Source organism: Trichomycterus rosablanca, chromosome 11 (genome assembly GCF_030014385.1).
Source record: "Trichomycterus rosablanca isolate fTriRos1 chromosome 11, fTriRos1.hap1, whole genome shotgun sequence".
Lineage (NCBI taxonomy): Eukaryota > Metazoa > Chordata > Actinopteri > Siluriformes > Trichomycteridae > Trichomycterus > Trichomycterus rosablanca.
Window position 1 is genome coordinate 26,200,757 of NC_085998.1, and position 23,987 is coordinate 26,224,743.

A 23,987-nucleotide genomic window follows, 5' to 3' on the forward strand; every position below is an offset into this window, starting at 1 on the left:
TCCTAAAAGAATGGAATTTAATTGAAATGGAATCTGTTTGAGTTATTTCATAAACTGGGAAATACCATTTTGATGGACAACTGAGAATTGAGACTTGTGTTTGCCAGCATAGTGGGGAACAGAGTTATTTTATTGACAAACTCTTCTATTGTGCTTAGTGATAACTCTTGAGCCCTGAACTCTAACAGAGCAGAGACTTAGAGAGGGAAACTACAAGTTTAAAACTTAATCACAGGTTTTCACAACTGACTGTGGGGCAGATTTAACTCCTTGCTACTGTTAATGTTGCTTAATAGTTATGAAAAAATAATGTAAAGGATATATAATGCAAACTGAGAAGTCAGAAATGGTAACAATGTTAACACAGGTGACTGCATAAACAGTAAAGCTAGACAAATAAATCAACTTATCAGGACAACTGACAATCTATGCTCCCCAACGCTCCAAATATTCATACCATACCAGAGCATTGAAGCGGCTGTATCCCAAATCACATAACACTATACAAAGTGGTAACTTTGTGATGTATTTTATATATAAAAGAGACCGTATGAGTACAGCAGTGCATCAAAACACCTTCAGAAAAACCCTGTTAAATCTCTGAAATAAAACTCTGGTTTTGGGGTGGTTTCTAAAGCACTGTGTTTCTAAGTTTAAAGATAAAAAGACAAAAAAGACTCAAAAAGACTTTTTTTTTTCTAAGTGAAGTTCCAGTCTCTTTTAATTGGTGCTTTAATGGTGCTCCTATATTTTGTGCTTCTAAGTTTATTACCATGCTTCTAGTTGCCAAAAAGCAACATCAACAGCTAATTTCATGTGTTTTTGCATTGTGATAAATTAATAGAGTAAAAGCTGCTTTCTGCTTTGTCAAGTAGTTATTTTACAACATATGAGCTTGTTTACAAATAAGGAACATTCAAAACACACGTATAATATATAATAGCATATTTTTAGTCAACAAAAAATATTTCTAGTCAAGCTGATCCTCCTCTCCACAAAATAAATTTTAATCAAGGCGACAAAAAAAGGTTAGCTTTCACATTTATTTGACTTAACCCAAGTTGGCTGGCTCCCACTGAACGCTACTGTAAACAAAATACATTTAATTTACTATTAAAAACACAAAGATATTCTTTTGCCCCACCAAAATACAACCTAACTTAGACACACACCTTCAGTCTGATAGTCCTCCTCTTGCTTGTACCCAAGTAAGCAAGGCAAGCAACACATCATCTCTTCTCATAGCTGTCTTTGTTTTATTTTACTGTCCCACCCTGTAACAAGCCCTAGATGCTTTTATTGGGTAAAAACAGTGACATCTTCCAAAGCCTGAATCTTTAGTGTCGCCCCTGAGCCGAGTGTTACCAGCGTGACCCTGGATGGTGGACAATTACCTCAAATCTGTATCCGCTGAGAATCAATGTTGGTAAGATTAAATAATTTGTCCACTATAATAAATGAAGCATGCCTGACTGTGCAGTTCAAAGCCTGTGTATCAGGGTGGCTTTGTTGTTCTTGCTGTCTGGCCTTATTCCAGGACCGTTCCAGAATAACAAAGTAAATGGAGGCCACCAACTGCTTACCATCATAGCACACAGCAGGACACCATCTAACCAAAAGAGACCCATCATATCAGCCAAACAGCTGTTAAAAGATTATTTTCCTTTTCATTTACAAAAAAGGATAAAATGTTTTCATTGTAGATATATGTCATATTAGAAGTCACGACTTTTTATATCTTTTATAATTCAGCTGCTCTGTCATGCAATCATGCATTAAAAAAAGAGCCCACTTTGAATTCCATAAACTACCCCCTTTCATTTAAAGGTTTTCTTGTGCTTAATTATGGTCTTTTGAACAGTAAAACATTCAACCCAACATACAAGATGATAAACATAATGATTCAATGGCCAGACAAACTGGAAGAGGTCAGTTTTTATTTTAATACCAAAAGAAAGGGGACAAGAAGAAGAGTGCAAACTATCCTACAGTCTCTTTCATATCACAAGCCAATACAATGATAACAAAGATTATTCAACGTCGTCTAGAGCCTCGCCGTAAATGAGAACTGCCAGATGTGCAAGTAGTGTTTTTGGAAGATAGTAATACAAGAGCATCTCATTGTTCCAATGAGGAATTTCTACACTGATCAACAAACCACAGTCATAAAAAATGACAGTACACTAGCAAAAGGGGCTAGACAAGGCTGCATTATGTCACAATTTCTGTTGTACCTGTACATTGAACAGATAATGAGGGAAGCAGGACTGAGGAAAGATGACTGATGAGTTATTATTGGTGGAAGAAACAGCAATAACCTTCATTATGTGGATGACAACACTCAGAAAACCAAAAGGCACTTTGGGTTAAGAAACATAAAATAAATTATGGGACTTCAGCTCAATACGAAGACAACAAATGTCATGAAAGCAGGAAAGACCAATAACTGCCAGTGATAAAGATGTCAAGTGGTGGACAGCTTGTGCCTACTTGGATCAATTATTAACAGCAAATGATTCACCAGGTAGGAAATACAAAATGGACTGGCACTTTACAGAATAAGAATTAAGGAAATATAAAAGTCTTTAGATGTAAAGAACTGTCCAGACTTAAGCTAAACAAGAAAAAAATCAAGACAGGGGGAATATTAATGCTGTTGCCATCTGAAAAACTCTCATAAGTCTTCACCACCACCAAAGGCAAACAAATGGATCCTCGACCAAATCAATCTAACCTCTCACTAAAAGCCCAGATAACCAAACTGAAATGCTCTTACTTTGGACATATTAAGAGAACCAATTTATTGCAAAAACAATTTTGCTTGAACAAGAAAATGTCAACTAGCAACAAGATGGATGGATACAATTAGAAGAACAATAAATGAACCACCATTAAGAAGCCTAAAACAACTTAGACAAGATGTTCTGGAGACAAATTATTCATATGGTCACCAGAAATCAGAATCTACTTGGCAGCAATACTATGATAATAATAATAGTAATTGTTATTATTATACAACAATTGTTTTTGGGTGCTTAAGATTTCCCAAAATGTTAATTATTATTAACCAATAGTGTAGAAGGCCAAATAGTGTAAAGGTCTCAGAGAAGGGGGTGGTAAAGGTATAAAGTGGCTAAGTGGGTAGCACTGTCGCCTCACAGCAAGAAGGTCCTGGGTTCGATCCTCAGGTGGGGCGGTCCGGGTCCTTTCTGTGCATGTTCTCCCCGTGTCTGCGTGGGTTTCCTCCCACAGTCCAAAGACACGCAAGTGAGGTGAATTGGAGATATTAAATTGCCCATGACTGTGTTTGATATAACCTTGTGAAACTGATGAACCTTTGTGTAATGAGTAACTACTGTTCCTGTCATGAATGTAACCAAAGTGTAAAACATGACGTTAAAATCCTAATAAACAAACATGTAATTATATTAAAAAAAAAAAAAAAAAAAAAAAAAAAAAAAAAGTAAAGGTATAAAGGGAGTCATTGACACCTTTCTAGAGCACAGGGAAAAGTTACTCTCATTAGTAAGTGTTTTCAGCCAAAAGGTGTGGATGTGAAAGGTATTAAATTGAGTGTCCACACAATCCTGGCAGTAGACAAAGATTCAATGACAGTAATAATATTGGTAACTATCAAGGTAAAATAATTTTGGAATTTTGATTTGCCATAAACGTATGCTTTTCAAAAATGTGAGAAAATTGTAATGGCGATAATTCTTATTTCAAGTTTAGTGAAAATAGTGTTTAATAGCAATGTTTAAGTCAATCAAAGTGGTATTATATTGTTAACCCAACACTGACATAGACCTGTGGTTTTCAGTAACTTATTATTACACTACGACAAGTATATAGAACTTGAATATTTTCTTTGTTTAAAGAAAGACAACATATTCTACATATAAATAAATAAAACGTATAAACAACAGAACTTTAAAAACTCTTTTTAACGCTTGTGAAGACAAATGTTACCAGTCATGTGATTGTACTGAAATCCCCTTTGACCCACACCGAGTATCCTTCCTTCCTTCCTTTCATTGAAGTAAAAAGCTTACATCTCTTTGTCTGTATTTACTTTTGCCACCCCTTGCTCTCAACCAAGAAAAGCCACTAAACACTTTAGCCATTTTACACATACACCTTCCCAGATATTATAGAAATTATGTCTTTAACTGGTTAACTGATAACTGACATAGAAGTCATTGTTCGATTAATGCTATTGGTTAAAATGCTATTGAGAGAAGCTACAGTCTGTACAGATAAAGAGCACCAATTAGAAACACACCCAACCCACCCTCGGTGTGCATGCATCAGCTGGGTTTTTAATCCACAAGAAAAACGTTTGTATGCATTTATATTATTTGAATCATGAAAAAAAACTACACATTCAAGTCACAAACAATGAAGCCAGCTTGCCTCAGTACAGAGTCAGACTGCAGGGTAAACTTCGCAGATGTGGATCTGTGTGTAATGTGTTTTTTGTGTTGTTTTGTTAACATACATAATTTTGCATCATGCTCTAGTATAAAGGTAAAACTCTGTTTACTATCTCATAATAATTACACTAATGTTGTCTGGAAGCGGTTTAATATACCGACTGAACAGAAGCAATGTATGATTAGCATTTTTAGTTGCCGCTTGCAATGAACAGTTTTAGAGATGTACCGTTTTTGGCACCGATTCCGATCTCCTTTCAGGGGGGGGAAGGTTTGCAAATTTAGCAGTAAATAAAGTACATCAAACAATTATTTTTTTACCCACAGGAGACATATTTCATTAGTCTAACTGACCACACACACACGCAGGTTTAATGTTATCCAGTTCAGTCTGAAAAAAACTTAAAAAGAGCCTCACAGTGAAAATAAACCGGAGCAGCACGCACGTGTGTGTGTTTGTGCCTTTAAGAGAAATGATCTGTTCACTGTATCGCTTAAAGTGATTCACGAGTCGATTCATTTTTCGCAAAGCGTAAGTTTCTCTTCTCAGTTATCTCTCCGTGTTTACTGTTATTAATTACATGTCATGGTTTTAAATAAACACCAGCTACTACAGAACATTCTGTGTGACTCTCTTACATTAAAAAGCTCAATTAAAAAGCTTAATTAAACTGCTATTACCACAGATCTATAACCGAGTCAGACTTGTTCCGTCTAAGGAGCTAAAAGTTTTCTGATGATCCTAAAAGTTCAGCAGATGATCCTGAACTAACAAATTTGGTAATGAATAAACTTTTGCCTCTGATTGGCTCTGTAACGTTTTCTGTTCTCATCTACATCACAAGCAAGAACCGCTTACGATTTACCAAAGTGAACCACGAGTTTATATAATGTGCTGATAGAATCGACTCAGATGTGACCGTGTTGAATTATCTTTTTAAAGTAAATATTTCAATCAGCAAAATTGCATCGTATGTATGATGCACAACGTTAATCATGTTATTTTAGGTCATGAAGAGCTTTCACGATGGTTTCTGTACGATTGTTGACGAATTTTGATGCGATGGTTGGTGCTTCGTAGCTCAAAGTCTGGATCAATCCACTGAGCTGTTAAGCTTAACGTGGTCTTTATATATCACACGATCGGATTTTAGAAAATTTTTAGAAAAACTTTTAGAAAATATCGGCCGATAGCATATTTTGATTAAAAATTGGCCGATACCGATTCATAGCCGATCGATCGTTCCATCTCTAAACTGTTTGCTATCAACCCTACATAAAATCTACACTGCTGTAAAACTAAACTGCTTAAGCCATGCTGTCAGCCATTTTTGCCAAAGAGTAAATTTTTTTTGAATGAAAGACAGTCCCATACTGCTATAATCTACTCAAAATAACCCAAGTACGTTGTTACAAATTGTTCTTACAAATTTAAATTCCATCAAATTTATTGTATATGGAATGTCATTACATCATGTGGAACATGTTTTTGTCAAGAGTGAATAGGTATAAAACTAAAAGTGAATAACAGTGGGACAAAAGCAGTAATTCCACAAAATTTAAGCGTAAGGGGCTTTTGTTTGCTGATTAAATAACAAAAACATCAAACATTTGAACCTATTACTACAAGTAATGACCCTCTGTAGCACTGTAGGTTTCTACAGAGTGTAGTTTTAGCCCTATAGTAAACCAAAGCTACATGCCTGAGGTCACATTCTGTCCTTACTGACCTCTTGCTCCGTTTGGGTTAACTGACCCTGAGGTGCCGACTGAGCTTTCAGATTTCAAACCATATACACCCAGATGTTCAATTTCTCCTGCCAAGAACCAGAGAGGTCTGCTTTCTAATACAACTACACCAAACCCCTGAAAACAGATATCTGTCAATGCATCACCAACAATAAACATACAGTAATAACACATTGTAGGTCACGTTCACATCTTCTTCTATGTTTGCCTAGTATGAGTTTGCCTGAAACATATTTCTGGTTTATTTTCTGTTTTGATTGATTTGGTTTTATACTAAAGTGTGATGGTGATTTTTTGGATACCAAAGTATCAGTCAATAACAGTAATTACCCAATACTCTCACACACAGATTAACAAAGCTGACTTACTTTAAGCAAGCAAGCCAAGTAAACGTCACATTGGAACGGTGGCACCATTCAAGATGATTAATATTAAGGCTTTCCTGACCACCATCAGTGCCGACATACAAATGCTCTTTGACAAAAGTGGCACACAATTCCCACAGACATCTTTTAATCTTGTGAAAAGCCTTCTCAAAAGAATGACTGTTATAGCTGAAAAGATCACATAGATGCAGCTCTATTTTAAAGCCATTTGCTTTCTGAAATGGGATGTCCAACAACCTCATGGTCAGGTGTCCAAGTACTTTTGACCATAAAATGTATGACGAAGTATAATTTCAACTTCATATCTGATCAGTGCATCACTACTGTGCATAATTAAATATGGCAAAGCTTAAAGCGTATCTGCAAAGGTTGCTCAAACCTACTCTAATTATGTTCTCTAATTCTGTAATAACTGTTCATGTCAACAAATGTATATGCTTATACAAACCAATGCATGTTATTTGAATAATGGTATGTTCTGGCATCCCGAAAATCTTCCCAGCAGATGTAAATGAGGCATTAGTCAGGGGTTATGAACACTTTATTTTGGTTTCACTTCCACCTCTTTATCTTAACATAGCCAGGAGTCACTTAATGATATTGGACCTCCCACTCAGATGTTGACAAGAATTAAAATAGTGAGGTGATCAAAAATATTTTGAATTAAACCACAAGTGTTTTTTACTGTCCGTACAATGTCATGGAAATAACAGTGGACATTTAACTGATTTAACAGAAAGCAGTCAGATAAAAATAAAACAGGAGATAACACAATGATGATGAAGAAGCACATGATCAGCATACAAAAATACAGTGTAGTGGCTATCAGCTAATGAGACAGCAGACAAACCCCCAACTATCTAAACAGATAAAGCTCTTAAGTCCCAATCAGTTTTATCTAGTCAAGACCACCCAGCTGTCTGCCAACAACTGTTTTCTCAACAACTGTTTTCCCAACACCGCCAACAATGTTTCACTGAAAATCAAAGAAAAATACGACACCAAAAGCTTGCCAACTTCAAAATCTGACAAGTCTGTGATTGTGCTGGCAAGAATTAATAAGAATTAATAAGAATTAAAAAGTGTACCTCCATATCCACTGTACATGACTGACAGCGACTTCTTTTTATTTCACACCAAAACTTTTAAGGGTTGCTTCAGCACTTTAGAAATCCTTTTTAGAAAGAAATCAGTGTCGGCCAAGGCTGCTTCATCTTCTTTGCTGATACTAAAAGCCTCTGAGAGAATGAAAAGGCAGAGGGACAGAAGCAGTGGCTATTCCAGGAAAAAGGCTTACTCCCTCTCCTCCTCCTCCTCCCAGTTTCCCTTGCTCTTCCCGGTCTGACATCACAGTCTTCCTGCCTCTCCCCATGCCTGGTTTCCTAATGATAAACCTGAAACGCCTACTTCAGAATTACAGTAGTTAAACAATACACTTGATTCTACAGAAGAACTTTATTTAGACCTGAATGAGTGTAGGAAGCAGTGACCAGATGACCAGAATGTCTGGGAACATTAGTCAGCTTTGTCTGTCCTTCAATCTTACAGACAATCATGTGTCAGCTGGCATCCCAGCAGGTCTGGCAAACATATCATTATCCATGTCAGCTTATTACCTGAAGCTAAACCCCAGCAAGACTGAGCTTGAAAACCCCACATGATCAGCTGATAGATATTCCAGGAGGTCCAAACTCAGGTCAAGTTTTTCGCAACCTGGGAAATTCTCTGATTAAATCATCTAAGAATGCAAAAACCTCCTTAATAAACAGCCTTCTTTCACTGATCACATTACTAACCTGACCCAGTCAAGCAGGTTAGTATTTTATACCATCAGATGGATTCAACCATTTTCTCCTTAATGGAAGCCATTTAGGTCCTAATTTTCTCTAGTATCTTGTCATCTTGGGACTGGACAACTTCAACTAGCTTTAGGCAGCTCTTGCCATCTCAATCATAAAACCTCTGCAATTTATCTGAACTGCAGCTGCATGTCTGGTTTCTATCAATACCTCCACATAGGGCTGTCGCGCTAACCGCAATTTTAAAATATTGCGGTATAGACCAGCCAACCGCAGGGCATGCCAAGCAACCGCATCACCGCGATATTCAAGTTTTTTCTTTCTTTCTTCCTTCTCTTTTTTTTTTTTTTTGCAGGGTCTATCTTGTTTTACGCTTACATTCGGGCGTAATAAATGTTAAATAAATTCATAATGAAAATGAGCTAAGAGCGTCATTTTCCCGCAACCTGTTCTCATGCGTTGCTGCTGAGTGTCAGGCTTTGTGTTTTAAAATGTAAACAATGGCAACAGGAATTATAGGCAAGTTTATAAATGATTAAATTGAGTTAACACTCAACAAATACTTGTAATTTAGACTATATTCAAACAGCCTTGGTGTACTAAAACACTTAATGGCGGTTAATATGGCATTGCAGCCTGCAAATATTCTCTTGCTGGCTTGCTGGAATGATTTAAATGTATTTTTTCGTTGAATAAAAATGTATTGAAACGAATAATAACTTAAAATGTAGTATACAGGGTGGGCCATTTATATGGATACACCTAAATAAAATGGGAATGGTTGGTGATATTAACTTCCTGTTTGTGGCACATTAGTATATGGGAGGGGGAAAACTTTTCAAGATGGGTGGTGACCATGGTGGCCATTTTGAAGTCGGCCATTTTGGATCCAACTTTAGTTTTTTCAATGGGAAGAGGGTCATGTGACATCAAACTTATTGAGAATTTCACAAAAACAATGGTGTGCTTGGTTTTAACGTAACTTTATTCTTTCATGAGTTATTTACAAGCTTCTCTTTGTTTACAGCCAGACATGTCGCAGAGGTTAACACGTGAGGAGCGGATAAAAATTGTGTTGATGTCTGGTGAACGCAGTACCCGGGTCATTGCAGCAGATTTCAATGCAAGACACCCTACGAGAGCACCCATCTCCCATGCTACAGTTAGCAAACTGCTTGCCAAGTTTCGTGAAACTGGTTCAGTGTTGGATTTGTCAAAATGTGGATGCATGAAAACATCAGTGGCTGTCCTAGCTTAATTCAGCAAGAGCCCACAGCGTAGCACTCGCTGCATGTCACTGGAGAGTGGCATCAGTCGAACATCCCTTCGGCGGATATTAGCTACTCACAAATGGCACCCTTACAAACTCCAGCTGCTGCAGCATCTCAACGAGGATGACCCAGATTGGCGCACTGAATTTGCAGAATGGGCAAAACAAAAATTGGAACAGGACCCTCAGTTTACACAGAACATTTTGTTCAGTGATGAGGCAAACTTTTATGTGAATGGTGTTAACAAACAAAACCACCGCTATTGGTCTGACACTAATCCACATTGGATAGATCCCTCCAAGACTGTTGGAACACAAAAATTTATGGTATGGTGTGGTATATGGGGTACAAAGATAGTGGGGCCATTCTTCATCAATGGAAACCTCAAGGCCACTGGATATTTGAAATTGCTACATGATGATGTGTTTCCCTCTTTATGCACTGAAGCTGGCACGTTCCCTGAGTTTTTCCAGCAAGATGGTGCACCACCACATTATGGGTGTCAGTTCCGAGCATTCCTAGATGAACAGTTTCCTGGAAAGTGGATTGGTCGTCGTGGGCCAGTTGAATGGCCCCCAAGGTCTCTCGATCTGACCCCCTTAGACTTTTATCTTTGGGGTCATCTGAAGGCAATTGTCTATGCTGTGAAGATACGAGATGTGCAGCACCTGAAACTACGGATACTGGAAGCCTGTGCTAGCATTTCTTCTGCGGTGTTGCTATCAGTGTGTGAAGAGTGGGAGAAGAGGGTTGCATTGACAATCCAACACAATGGGCAGCACTTTGAACACATTTTATAAGTGGTCAGAAACTTGTAAATAACTCATGAAAGAATAAAGTTACGTTAAAACCAAGCACACCATTGTTTTTCTTGTGAAATTCTCAATAAGTTTGATGTGTCACATGACCCTCTTCCCATTGAAAAAACTAAAGTTGGATCCAAAATGGCCGACTTCAAAATGGCCGCCATGGTCCATTCGTTGTGTTGTAGTTGATTGTAATTAGAGGTACCTGTACAATCTGATTTAATCCACTACGTTTTCTGCATTTATCCAAAGCAACTAAACTGTAACCAAATACAAGCCAAGCAAATAAAACTTAAGGGCCCAACAGTGGTAACCTGGAAGTTAAAGCGTTTTTAATGTTAAGATAAACCCTTTAAACTTTATAGCATAAATGAAATTTCATGGGCCAATAAACTTGATCTCTAACAATAGGTATTCAATAACTTAAGCTAAATATTTTAGCTGATTATGTTTATTTTATGGAAGTCAGTGGTTAGTCAGTAAATTGACAACCACGTTCAATCAAATGTCAATTAAAAATGTTATTTCAATGTAATTAATTCAACAACAGCTGCTCGATTCCAATTAAGAGTGCACCTACATTCTATACATATTAAAAATACCAAAACACACCCTGACCCACCCTCAGTCCGCATGCACCAGCTCTATGTACAGTCACATTTGGAGTTTCACTTTTTTCACTTCACTTTTATAAACCCCAGGAAACACTGGGTTCAAGGAAGAAATATTCTGAACAGGTCGCTAATCCATCTTCAACCACACACCCCTCAGCCAATCATGTTTATGTAGACGCCCACTAGGCCAATAGCAACACTAATTCTTGAACCCAGATCTCAGCAATGGTAGGCTAGTGTAACTGACCCTCACAAACCCAAATGAGCATTTAGAGTTTCAAATCGGAGCTTTTAATCAGAAAGACATTTGTAACTTAAATAATGAACAACTAAACTATTATGCATTAAAATTACAAATGGTGAAGCTGTTTTGTGTCAGAATGAAGTCAAACTGCATGATAAAAAAAATCACACATTCACATGTAGAGTATAGCTTCAGTATAAATGGAAAACTCAGTTCATCTTAAAATAACCACAGCCAAGTTATCAGAAAGAGCTTTAATAATATAAAGACTGTTCGCTCCAGACTTAGTTACAATCTGAAAGCTGAACTGCTTCTGCTCAGTGTTTATGTTCTACTCACTGCTCTACAATACTGCCACATTTTCTATATTATGCTGTTTTTAAAAAAATCAAAAGATAAGTTTATACGGAATTTGGTGATATGTTCTGTAGTTTGATGGGACACTAAGCTTGTTGGTTTCTGGCTGACCGTCAACTGTCAGGTATGATGGTCAGTTAACAGTTAACAGAAATGGCCAAAATTGGTTAGTTAATCAAAGAAGCAAAAAAAAAAATTCAGAAATTAAAATATGACTGCACAGTTGTATGTTTATGTGAAAGAGGTTTGTTTGAGACATTGTCTTACCTGGGCACAGAAATGATTAAGTGTCTCTGTCATGTTAAAGTTTAGTGTTTAACGCCATGTCTGCCCTTGGGCCATATTCATGGCAGAAGAAGATGTGACACATCTATATGTCAACAGAAAGAAAGGAAGTCCCTCTTCTGTGGTATTTAGTGACATTATGTCTGTTGTCTATGTTTGTCTGTTATGTGTTGCTTTAGTTTTGTTATTGACAGGAATTCTCCGCTTCTGTGTTATTGAACGGTTCCTTAATGGTCTTTGCTGTTAAGGTCTGACCTCATTGAGGTCAAAAATGTCACAATTTAGCTTTAATTGTTTTTTGTAATCTGTATTTTGCATGCTGTACAATATTGGGCAGCTGGCATGTTAAAAGAACATCGCTACCTTTAATCAGACACAAAGGATTTTAAACAATACTACTCATTACAATCAGATAAAGAATGTAAGCAATGGTTATCTGCATTCACAAAGTGACTGTTAGCAAGCCTCCATGACATAAAATACAGCTGTTTGCCATCTAAACTACACAGCTGTCATAATGAGATAAAGATCTAGTTACATGCAGGTGTTTTTGCGTGTACACAAGAGCCAGAAAAGCTGGAATGACTGACATAATGTAGCAGTGCACAGTTTACAGAAAATACACTGATCTAAACATCAGACTTACTGGTATTCATGTTTTAAAGGATGCAAAACACCACAACTATGCCAGAATCGTTGGCTTATATAAATAAGTTTCAAACTATATTTCAGAGATAATCCATTCATTCATTCATTCATTCAGTCATTGTTTTATTCTGATCTATCTTCCCTTGTGTCCAGTGCATATCCTAAAAAAACACAGGTCACAAAGTAGAACTGTGTGCCCGCTCCTCGGAGGGCATCGCACACTCACTAAAACATAGCAGCAATTTAAAACGCCAGTCTAAGCTAACAGTTTCATGTTAAGCTTTCTTGCATTATGACCCATAATAAAAGAAACAGGACTAAAACTGGTGCTGTACGGATGTGCTTAGCTTGTTTTTTTTTTTTATTAAATCTATTCAGGTTAATTATTTTACAATGTAAGAAAAATACTTTTTCTCTATTGGAAGTTTATCATCTCCCCCCTTTTGTATGATAGACAGCTACAAACTCACTTTTATGATAAACACTGAAGGTTCTTAGGCTCGTGCTCAGGTCTATGCCAACATCATATGATTACATGGCAGCTCTTAAACCAAGCTGTCTGTGTTCTCATGTGGCATGAAGAGAAATGAAACTGTCAATGCAAGTCAGTGTATCTCCTGGGGGACATTTTGATTACACACACTTAGGCATTAACATGCTGCCACACATGGCAACCCACAGACCTGTACGTATTCTAAACAAAAATGGTCACCTTGTGTAAACTATAGAAAGGACCTGACACATGCAATCCCAACATGCTTTTAACCAGTATTAACCAGTATGGCTTGACTGACTGGTCAAACAGAAGCAGAAACACAAACAATTGGGATGGGGTTGTGGGGAGGAAGTAGCCAAAGCTTTACAATGGACTGGCACCATGTACGTGTGTGTTTCTGTCTTGCACCCAGTGTTGCAGAGTGGATTTGAGCCTGCCATGAACCTAACAAGGCTAAAGAGGTTAATGAAATGAAATTATAGTTTCCCACTCTCTGAATTAAAAATGGCCAGATTGACACGTAATGCTGTATTGAAGAAAATCAGTACTGTAGCACTATATAATTGAAGAGACTTATGCAAAAAACATAGATGTTACGTGTGGACAATACTGCAAAAAAGTGTTATTATTGATGTGTTTCTCAGTAAAAATGGGATTTTTTAATAAAGAAATAGGAGTTGTGTGTTCAATGTAAGCAAAAGAACACAAAAGGTGTAGTGTTTCGAGAATAACCCAGGACCAAATGTTGTTCTTCTACATTTAGACAACAGTTTTGCAAAGTAAATAGAATAATAAAACAAAGAAACCACAAAATGATTAAATATATTGATCTTTAACATTGCCAGTTTCTTACACCATAACGTAATCTCACCACAACTTGTTTCTTTCTATGCAACAAAACAATATATCTAAATTATAGAAATATAAATATGTAACCCCGCCCCCCCCCCCACGCGATGGATTGGCATCCTGTGTTTCTGCAATGGACCCAACCACAACTCTGACCACGATAAAGTGGTAAAACAGTAAAGTGAAATGAAATGAAAGTCTAGAACTTGCTTTATTTTAATGATGGAACATCTAAACAACAAAGTCAAGCAAGCACCTACAAAAAAAATGCCACAAAAGTCAAAAGAAACCCATTACATGTGGAAGTTAACTGGCATCAGACATTGCAACGATTCATTAGCAGCACTTGGTTCTACTAGTGCGTGTCAGGCTGCTGAAATGTTGGATAATAAACAATGACAGATCTTTGACCAAAGCACACAGTGCAAGTTCTACTGAGGAAATGATGAACGTCAAAGCTGAGAGAGCTGCTGCCGTTACTTAGCAACTGGTGGTTGCGGAGGGATACAGGTATTGTCCAAACATGTGCTGTCATCAGATTACAGCAAATGAAACTTTTCTAAAAATGAGAAATGGACAAAAAGTGGGTTTATCTTTATTTCTCCATAGTCAGGTTCTGACATTTTGCATACTTTTTACGCTGCTGCCGTGATGGAGGGCTAATCTATAGCAAGGCTTATTTTAAAATAAAGGAAATGATGTCATTGTTTCTATTTATTGTTTTGGTAGATTAGCACTGTTGTTGCAGAAACAAAAGGATATGGTACAAATAGTTCTGCAAACAGAAGCTTAGTGAAGGGATGAATCTAGCAGTTCAGATCCTGGTTATTGTGTCAGTGATTAACTGCAATTTTAATTCTTCTTTGGGGGTACACTGCAACACGCTAACCTAAAAATGATCACTTATGCAACAGAGCTGTGTTCAACTGTATAAAGATTCACAAAATACATTTTTAAAATAACGAATAAAAAAAGAATGTGTGATGTTTTGGGTACTTCACAGTTTAATTGGGTTACGTTCTTAAACGGAAATGCTAAAAGGATTCTTTAGACATTGTTTAATCAATTAGAATCAGGTTGTTTTTTTACTAAAACACTGGATTAGTAGCACTGTTTTTTTTTTTTTTTGGTTTTTTTTTTTTTTTTTTTTAGAAAATAAAATGGTTAAAAATGAGATCCTACAGTAAGTTATTTGATTTAGGACACACCCTTAAAAATCTTTAAAAAATTTTCATACATTAACATGGACACACACTGCAGCCACAGGGTGAACATAATCTTAATTTTTAAAAAAAACTATTTTTTTTCTTCCCTTTCATTTTCTCTTCTCATAACACTTCTGTATTGTCGAAATGATAACACAATCAGCTTTTTGGCAGAAGAAAAGATTTGTCATGTCGTGTCACAAATCCCATACAGTAATACAGTAATTGAACACATGTGTATTTAATATTTTGCTTGTTACTATTTTGTTGACTATACAACCTTTGGAATGCAGTCAAGCTTCTTGCAGCTTGCTAAAGGGTTATTTTGACAAATTTAGAAAGGGATTCATTGTCATTCATTGTCTTTTTTACCACTGCTTTACATATTCAGGGTCATGGTGGGTCCAGTTCACTGGGCACAAGGCAAGAAAACTCAATCAGACAGATCACAGAGCAAACACACACAGAGACACACATTAATACCAATTTTAGTAGCTTCTATTAAGCTGACTGCATGTCTTTGAACTGTGGGAGGAAACCGGAACATCTGGAGGAAACCCACACAGATACGGGGAGAACATACAAACTCCACACAGAGAGGACTTCACCTGGATATCAAACCCAGGATTTTCTTGCTGTGAGGTGACTGTGCTACCCATCACCATTGTAATATTGTACATTTTATTAATGTCCTTTTCTTTATTTAATTATTATTTGGTTTAAATTTAAATAGTATAAAGCAGGATGCTTTAGTAACGGCATAAGCTACAAAAAATCCTGAGCTAATTCAAGGTTTAGTGTTGACCACTGCATTAGCCACTTGCTAATGCACACAGGCTTATAACCACAATGGCACTAGTGCTGATAGAATGTGTATACAACGGCTGTCTTTCCAATCCATAAAATGTAGAATTTGTAACAAATTTCTGAAACAAACCTGCTTTTATCTTTTATATGTGGAATTGTGCCTGTTTCTCTGCATTTGAAATGTAATCACTCAGTTATTGTGACCTTTTACAGTTGACCAGACTTCTATAAGCTCGTTTTATCTACCATTCTTGCACCTAAACTGTTTCAGCTCTTACAGTTGACTAAAGCATTTCTAGAAGAGCACACATTTTAAACACTTGCTGCTTGTTCACCTGTCATTTTCTTAAGTCCTTGAGCTTTTTAGTACAAACAGTAGGTTGTTTTCAGTACAGCATTTTTTGCTTCATGCTTTATATCATGTGCCCGTTAACCATGCAGGTGGCAGAAAGAGACAGAACCCCAGAAATGCTGGTGCTAATGAAAGAATGAGGAAAGAGAAGTGTCTGTGGAAGGCATGTTGCTTAAAGTACAAAAACAAAAAAACTGTTTTGTGTGCAGCTGCAACATCATTAGAGGAAAAAACGCTCAGGAGCCAGACTACAGCAGAGTCACAAAAATTCATGAATATCTGCGCTCATTCACTCCCCCAAACTCCCATATACATTCACTCTCCCTTCTCAGACATAAATCTGTAATACAATCCTCTTTTAAATCAGATTTCCCTTATCCATCTCATTCCCTTCCTTCACAAAAAAACTAAAACAGTTTTTGAAAGGTGCAGCGGTCTAACATGCTAGCTCACCAGTGGTATCCTTCAGACCTGGCTGGTAGCCCAACAAACACCATTGGCCGTGTCTGAGGGAGTGAAGGTCGGATAGGGTTTTCTCCTAGCTGCTGCTGAGATATGTGATCTAGGTGTCGCATGAGAGGGGTCACATGGAGCCTAGCATGACTCTCCATACGCAGCAAGGCCCTGTGTGGAAACCTCAGAACAACAGGCGATAAGATGCAGACGGCGAATGTGTGCATTTTAGAGGGGTTGTGTAATAGTCTGGGGCTCTTTTTGGCCAGAATGAGGATGGCGCGAGGGGGGATTGGAAATGACTACAAGTTGTAAACAAATGGGAATTCACTTTTAAAGTATGAAATTGTTAGCCTGTTTAATTAACAAAGTCATTCTGAATTAGCAGAAAGAAATCTGGATGTGATCCAAGGTCACAGTAACTGTCTGAAAGAAATATTAATGCTGGTGGAGGCTGTGTCCATAATAATCGCACATCTGGCTGAATTTAAAGGCAATATGGGATGGATCTTTTTCAGACAAAGTCACAATTTAAAATGACTCACTAGTTTTATTTACTACGTTGTATACACACACACACACACACACACACACACACACACACACACACACACACACACACACATTAATTAACAGTTTGACAGCACAACCCTGTCTCCACTACAGCCTGTGTTTCTACAGATAACAGCAAATGAGAGTGAAGAGAGGGAGGATGTTAAATCGCTAGCAACTATTATTCATAAGCTCAGCATTCTATGAGCAAAATCCCAGAAGCTTGTCCTAGGTCCTACAATCAGCATGCTAGGGCATTAAATGGATGACACGCTAGCTCGGAGAGCAAGGTTAAACCTGTCCAGAATCTCGTTTTAGTCATTTAAAAAGATAAAGAACATCAATCCAGGGTACATATTTTAATTCTTGTACTACTACTACTAATACACTGATCAGCCATAACATTAAAACCACCTCCTTGTTTCTACACTCACTGACCATTTTATCAGCACTTTGTAGTTCTACAATTACTGACTCTTGTCCATCTGTTTCTCTACATGCTTTGTTAGCCCCCTTTCATTTACATTTACATTTTCAGCATTTAGCAGACACTTTTATCCAAAGCGACTTACAGAATGAGCGGAACACGATGAGCAATTGAGGGTTAAGGGCCTTGCTCAGGGACCCAACAGTGGCAACTAGGTGGTGGTGGGGCTTGAACCGGCAACCTTCTGTTTACTAGTCCAGTACCTTATCCACTGAGCTATCACTGGCCCCTTTCAATGGTCAGGACCCTCACAGGACCACTACAGAGCAGGTATTATTTGGGTGGTGGATCATTCTCAGCACTGCAGTGACACTGACATGGTGATGGTGTTAGTGTGTGTTGTGCTGGTATGAGTGGATCAGACACAGCAGCGCTGCTGGAGTTTTTAAATATCGTGTCCACTCACTGTCCACTCTATTAGACACTCCTACCTAGTTGGTCCACTTTGTAGATGTAAAGTCAGAGACGATCGCTCATCTATTGCTGCTGTTTGAGTTGGTCATCTTCTAGACCTTCATCAGTGGTCACAGGACGCTGCCCACGGGGAGCTGTTGGCTGGATATGTTTGGTTGGTGGACTATTCTCAGTCCAGCAGGGAGAGTGAGGTGTTTAAACACTTCAGGAGCGCTGCTGTGTCTGATCCACTCATACAGGGCAGGACAGGAACACCCAGGACAGAGCAACAATCTATCGCAGGATTTAGGCCATTCCTTCCCTCAGACAGAGCCAATCATATCTGTGTAGATACTCCCCAGGTCTCAGCAGTAGTAGTCTAGCATAATAGACCACTATGCCACCCATTTTAATTACTTTTTATTGATTGACAAAAATGCAAATTTTTAACTCAGTGAATGAATGATTTCTTTCTGTTGCTCCTGTTAGTGGTTGCCACAGCGACTCATTCGTTTGCATATTAGATTTGGCACAGTTTTTATACAAGATGTCCTTCTAGATGCAACCCTCCTACTTTGGAGGGTCCCCCACCAACACGCAAAACAAGCTCACTAAAACAAGCTTGCTATGTTTTAAAATACAGCCTGTGTACTTATACATACATCTGTTTTTAATAAAGTATAAAAAATAATGTTTACAAACTAATAGACAGCAGTTACATTTATCATCTGACTTGATGGTAAAAACAGTGCACAGGAAGCTCTGTGAATTCAACACTTCTAGATTAATCCCAACCAGCTCAATAAGAGGCTTAACAGTCACTTGACAAAGCAGCAACAGACTTAGCCATCATGCTCAAACACAGTGTGCAATACAATACAGCAAAAACAGCCTGAAAACTCGTTTTCACAGCTTATGCCTAGTTCACACTACACAATCTTTGCCCTGATTTTCGCTCGGCGACTGGTCGGCGATTGATTTTCCGGGTCGGGAGCAACTCAGCGTTCACTCGGCGATCAAAACTCGGCTCTCAGTCGCTAAGTGTGAACTACCCAACAACTCGACCCGACCGGCTCGCCGACCGCTCGGCGACTGAATTGAGTTTTCTAGCAGGTCAGATATCTGATCTCAGATGTGCGACTGGAAATGAGTGACATGTCGAACAGCCAATGAGAACGCAGGATACAGCGTGAAGGGAAACGCAGGAGGGGATATAGTTTATATCAGAATACACCGGCACACACACGTAGTATTTCTGATTTGATCGTCCTCTACAAAACATAATACCCACGCTGCATTACAAAATTATTAATTAACCTCAAACTTACTACTGAACAAGCCATATACTGTTCGTGTTGCCAAATCCACTCAGATTCATTTATTTTTCCTCTTTGATTTTACGCTGCACATCAGACCACAAACACTTTGATCTCTCGCTACTTGTTGACGTGCATTTTTGGACGTGGTATCGTTAAACTTAGTCACTTCTCACATGTGTTTTTGTAAAGAAAAAAAAAAGCGAGACCAGAGAAGCTCGCCAGTGATTCCAGTTGGTGATGGATCGTGTAGTGTGAAACCCCCTATCGCCGATCAGTCGTGTAGTGTGAAATATACACTGACTGAAAGACTCCCGAGTGCAAGAGATTCAGTCGTGTAGTGTGAACTGTACAGCCACCTGACGACTTGGAAAGTCGTGTAGTGTGAACTTGGCATTACCTAAATTATAAACAGTGCTGCAAACTACCTAGAAAACAAAAATTTTAATATTTGAAGTATGGACAAAATGAAATCTTTTACAGTGTTTATGTGACTCAACACTTCACATTTTAATAATGCGCTTTAGTGGTTTCCAGACTCGTTTTTATACAGCATGTCCCTGCAGAGAACCATTACTTTAGTAAACAGTCCTGACATTAGTCCCCTGCTGTGAAGCCATTTTGCTCCTAAAGTTTGCGCCTAGTCATTTCCTAAGTACAAGCATCAAGAATAGGCATGACAGTGTATTGCTATTACATTTTCCAAATCTGCCCCTTTAAACCACGGAGTTCATTCAATATTTTTTTAAAAAGTTTAACCTTAGTCACTATCAACAAAAACTTTAGTTCCTAGCATGTAGCAGCTATCTAGCATGTACCTCTCTAAAGACTTACTTAGTAAAAAAACATTCACATCATATGTGGCAAATCATGCTGCTACGCTGGAAGAATATGCTATAGAATAAGGTCACGCAGCTTAACTCACTACTGTGTCACACAATGCACAAAAAGTGCCACCATTAAGGCAAACAGTTTATATGATGCAGACAAAAGTAAGAAATGGACATGATTACAAAACCTGTAAAACTGTAAACTGTACTCCCAAGTGTTCCGTTGCTGATATCATAGCTACTGTCTCTCAGTGTCTAAACCCTTTTTTACATTTCGAGCATATCACCAAAAATGTTTGTTTAACAAAACACTGGTAAATTGCAGCCGGCTATTACAGCAACACTGTCTTCAGTAGATTGTTCCATCTCATCTAGTGTTAATGGTAAGTTCAGATCAGAAATGTTGGGCCCTTGAGCAAGGCCCTTAACCTTTAATTTCTTAGACAATAAATACTGTAAGTTGCTTTGGATAAAAGCGTCTGCTAAGTGCTGAAAACGTAAATATACGTTTCAGCAATAGTCATTAAAGAGTTTTACAGGGTAGAGCACACTTCATAATCAGTAACCAACAAGGGGTCCCACACTTCACATACACTGCCTGGACAAAAAAAGGTCACACACTCTTAATATTACGTTGGACCGCCTTTAGAATAGAATAGAATAGAATAGAATGCCTTTATGTCATTGCACAGTGCACAACGAAATTTTTTGAGCATCTCCTTCACAGTACATGTATGTACGGTACATACAGACATATATACAGGGGTTGGACAATGAAACTGAAACACCTGGTTTTAGACCACAATAATTTATTAGTATGGTGTAGGGCCTCCTTTTGCGGCCAATACAGCGTCAATTCGTCTTGGAAATGATAGCTCCAGTGATAGCTCAGTGGTTAAGGTACTGGACTAGTAAACAGAAGGTTGCCGGTTCAAGCCCCGCCACCACCAAGTTGCCACTGTTGGGTCCCTGAGCAAAGCCCTTAACCCTCAATTGCTCATTGTGTAAGTCGCTTTGGATAAAAGCGTCTGCTAAATGCTGTAAATGTAAATGTAAATGTAAAATGACATATACAAGTCCTGCACAGTGGTCAGAGGGATTTTAAGCCATTCTTCTTGCAGAATAGTGGCCAGGTCACTACGTGATGCTGCTGGAGGAAAACGTTTCCTGACTCGCTTCTCCAAAACACCCCAAAGTGGCTCAATAATATTTAGATCTGGTGACTGTGCAGGCCATGGGAGATGTTCAACTTCACTTTCATGTTCATCAAACCAATCTTTCACCAGTCTTGCTGTGTGTATTGGTGCATTGTCATCCTGATACACAGCACCGCCTTCAGGATACAATGTTTGAACCATTGGATGCACATGGTCCTCCAGAATGGTTCGGTAGTCCTTGGCAGTGACGCGCCCATCTAGCACAAGTATTGGGCCAAGGGAATGCCATGATATGGCAGCCCAAACCATCACTGATCCACCCCCATGCTTCACTCTGGGCATGCAACAGTCTGGGTGGTACGCTTCTTTGGGGCTTCTCCACACCGTAACTCTCCCGGATGTGGGGAAAACAGTAAAGGTGGACTCATCAGAGAACAATACATGTTTCACATTGTCCACAGCCCAAGATTTGCGCTCCTTGCACCATTGAAACCGACGTTTGGCATTGGCACGAGTGACCAAAGGTTTGGCTATAGCAGCCCGGCCGTGTATATTGACCCTGTGGAGCTCCCGACGGACAGTTCTGGTGGAAACAGGAGAGTTGAGGTGCACATTTAATTCTGCCGTGATTTGGGCAGCCGTGGTTTTATGTTTTTTGGATACAATCCGGGTTAGCACCCGAACATCCCTTTCAGACAGCTTCCTCTTGCATCCACAGTTAATCCTGTTGGATGTGGTTTGTCCTTCTTGGTGGTATGCTGACATTACCCTGGATACCGTGGCTCTTGATACATCACAAAGACTTGCTGTCTTGGTCACAGATGCGCCAGCAAGACGTGCACCAACAATTTGTCCTCTTTTGAACTCTGGTATGTCACCCATAATGTTGTGTGCATTGCAATATTTTGAGCAAAACTGTGCTCTTACCCTGCTAATTGAATCTTCACACTCTGCTCTTACTGGTGCAATGTGCAATTAATGAAGACTGGCCACCAGACTGGTCCAATTTAGCCATGAAACCTCCCACACTAAAATGACAGGTGTTTCAGTTTCATTGTCCAACCCCTGTATATATACAGGTATTTACAAATAAACATATACACATCTAGATACAAAAATAAACGTGTGGTTTTAATAACTTTACAGAAAAAAAAGAAGGTTATTGCACAGTCCCTATAAATTGCACATTATTTCTTAGGATGTAAAGTTTGATAGTTTAGTGTTTTTATGGCAGAGGGGTAAAAGCTTTTCAGGAGTATGGGAGGTACGGGCCTTGATACTCCTATAGCGCCTACCAGAGGGCAACAAGGAGAACAGGTTGCAACAAGGGTGAAATGAGTCCTTAATGATGTTTGTGGCCCGACGCAGGCATCGGGTTCTGTAAATATTCTCTAGTGAAGGCAGCTCAGTGTTGATGTTAGCTTTGATTACGGCACGCATTCGCTGTGGCATCGTTTCCACAAGCTTCTGCAATGTCACAACACTTATTTCTGTCCAGAGTTGCATTTATTTTTCCCTAAGATCTTGTATTGATGATGGGAGATGCAAAGTCTTCTCCAGCACATCCAAAAGATTCTCAATGGGGTTCAGGTCTGGACTCTGTGGTGGCCAATCCATGTGTGAAAATGATGTCTCATGCTCCCTGAACCACTCACAATTTGAGCCCGATGAATCCTTGTCATCCTGGAATATGCCTGTGCCATCAGGGAAGAAAAAATCCATTGATGGAATAACTTGGTCGTTCAGTATATTCAGGTAGTCAGCTGACCTCATTCTTTGGGCACATAACATTGCTGAACCTAGACCTGACCAACTCCAGCAACCCCAGATCATAGCACTGCCCCACAGACTTGTACAGTAGGCACTAGGCATGATGGGTGCATCACTTCAGCCGCCTCTCTTTTTACCCTGATGCGCCCATCACTCTGGAACAGGGTAAATCTGGACTCATCAGACCACATGACCTTCTTCCATTGCTCCAGAGTCCAATCTTTATGCTCCCTAGCAAATTGAAGCCGTTTTTGCCAGTTAGCCTCACTGACAAGTGGTTTTCTTAAGGCTACACAGCTGTTTAGTCCCAATCCCTTGAGTTACCTTCTCATTGTGTGTGTGGAAATGCTCTTACTTTCACTATTAAACATATCCACTACGGTTCTACTGTAGTTTTTCTACCATTTGAGTTTACCAAACGTTTAAGTGATCGCCGATCACGATCATTTAAGATTTTTTTCCGACCACATTCCTTCCTCAAAGATGATGTTTCCCCACTGTCCTTCCACTTTTTAATAATGCTTTGGACAGTTCTTAACCCGATTTTAGTAGTTTCAGCAATCTCCTTAGATGTTTTCTCTGCTTGATGCATGCCAATAATTTGACCCTTCTGAAACAGATTAACATCTTTTCCACGACCACAGGATGTCTTTCGACATGGTTGTTTAACAAATGAGAAGCTACTCACTGCATCAGTTAGGGTTAAATAACTTGTTGCCAGCTGAAAC

General features: G+C 38.7%; 1 protein-coding gene across 6 annotated transcripts in view; it reads right to left on the reverse strand.

The window, feature by feature from the left end:
* Positions 1-23,987, reverse strand: part of ripor1 (RHO family interacting cell polarization regulator 1) — a 124,330-nt gene that overhangs the window by 58,508 nt on the left and 41,835 nt on the right. Inside the window, exon 1 of one of the 6 annotated variants that reach the window (XM_063004106.1) lies at positions 7,657-7,688. The exons of the other annotated variants lie outside the window; for them this stretch is intronic. Within the exon in view, the coding sequence (XP_062860176.1) occupies positions 7,657-7,675 (19 nt within the window). The 5' untranslated portion in view covers positions 7,676-7,688. Of the gene's footprint in view, positions 1-7,656; positions 7,689-23,987 lie in introns of those variants that run through there. 6 annotated transcript variants of the gene reach the window in all.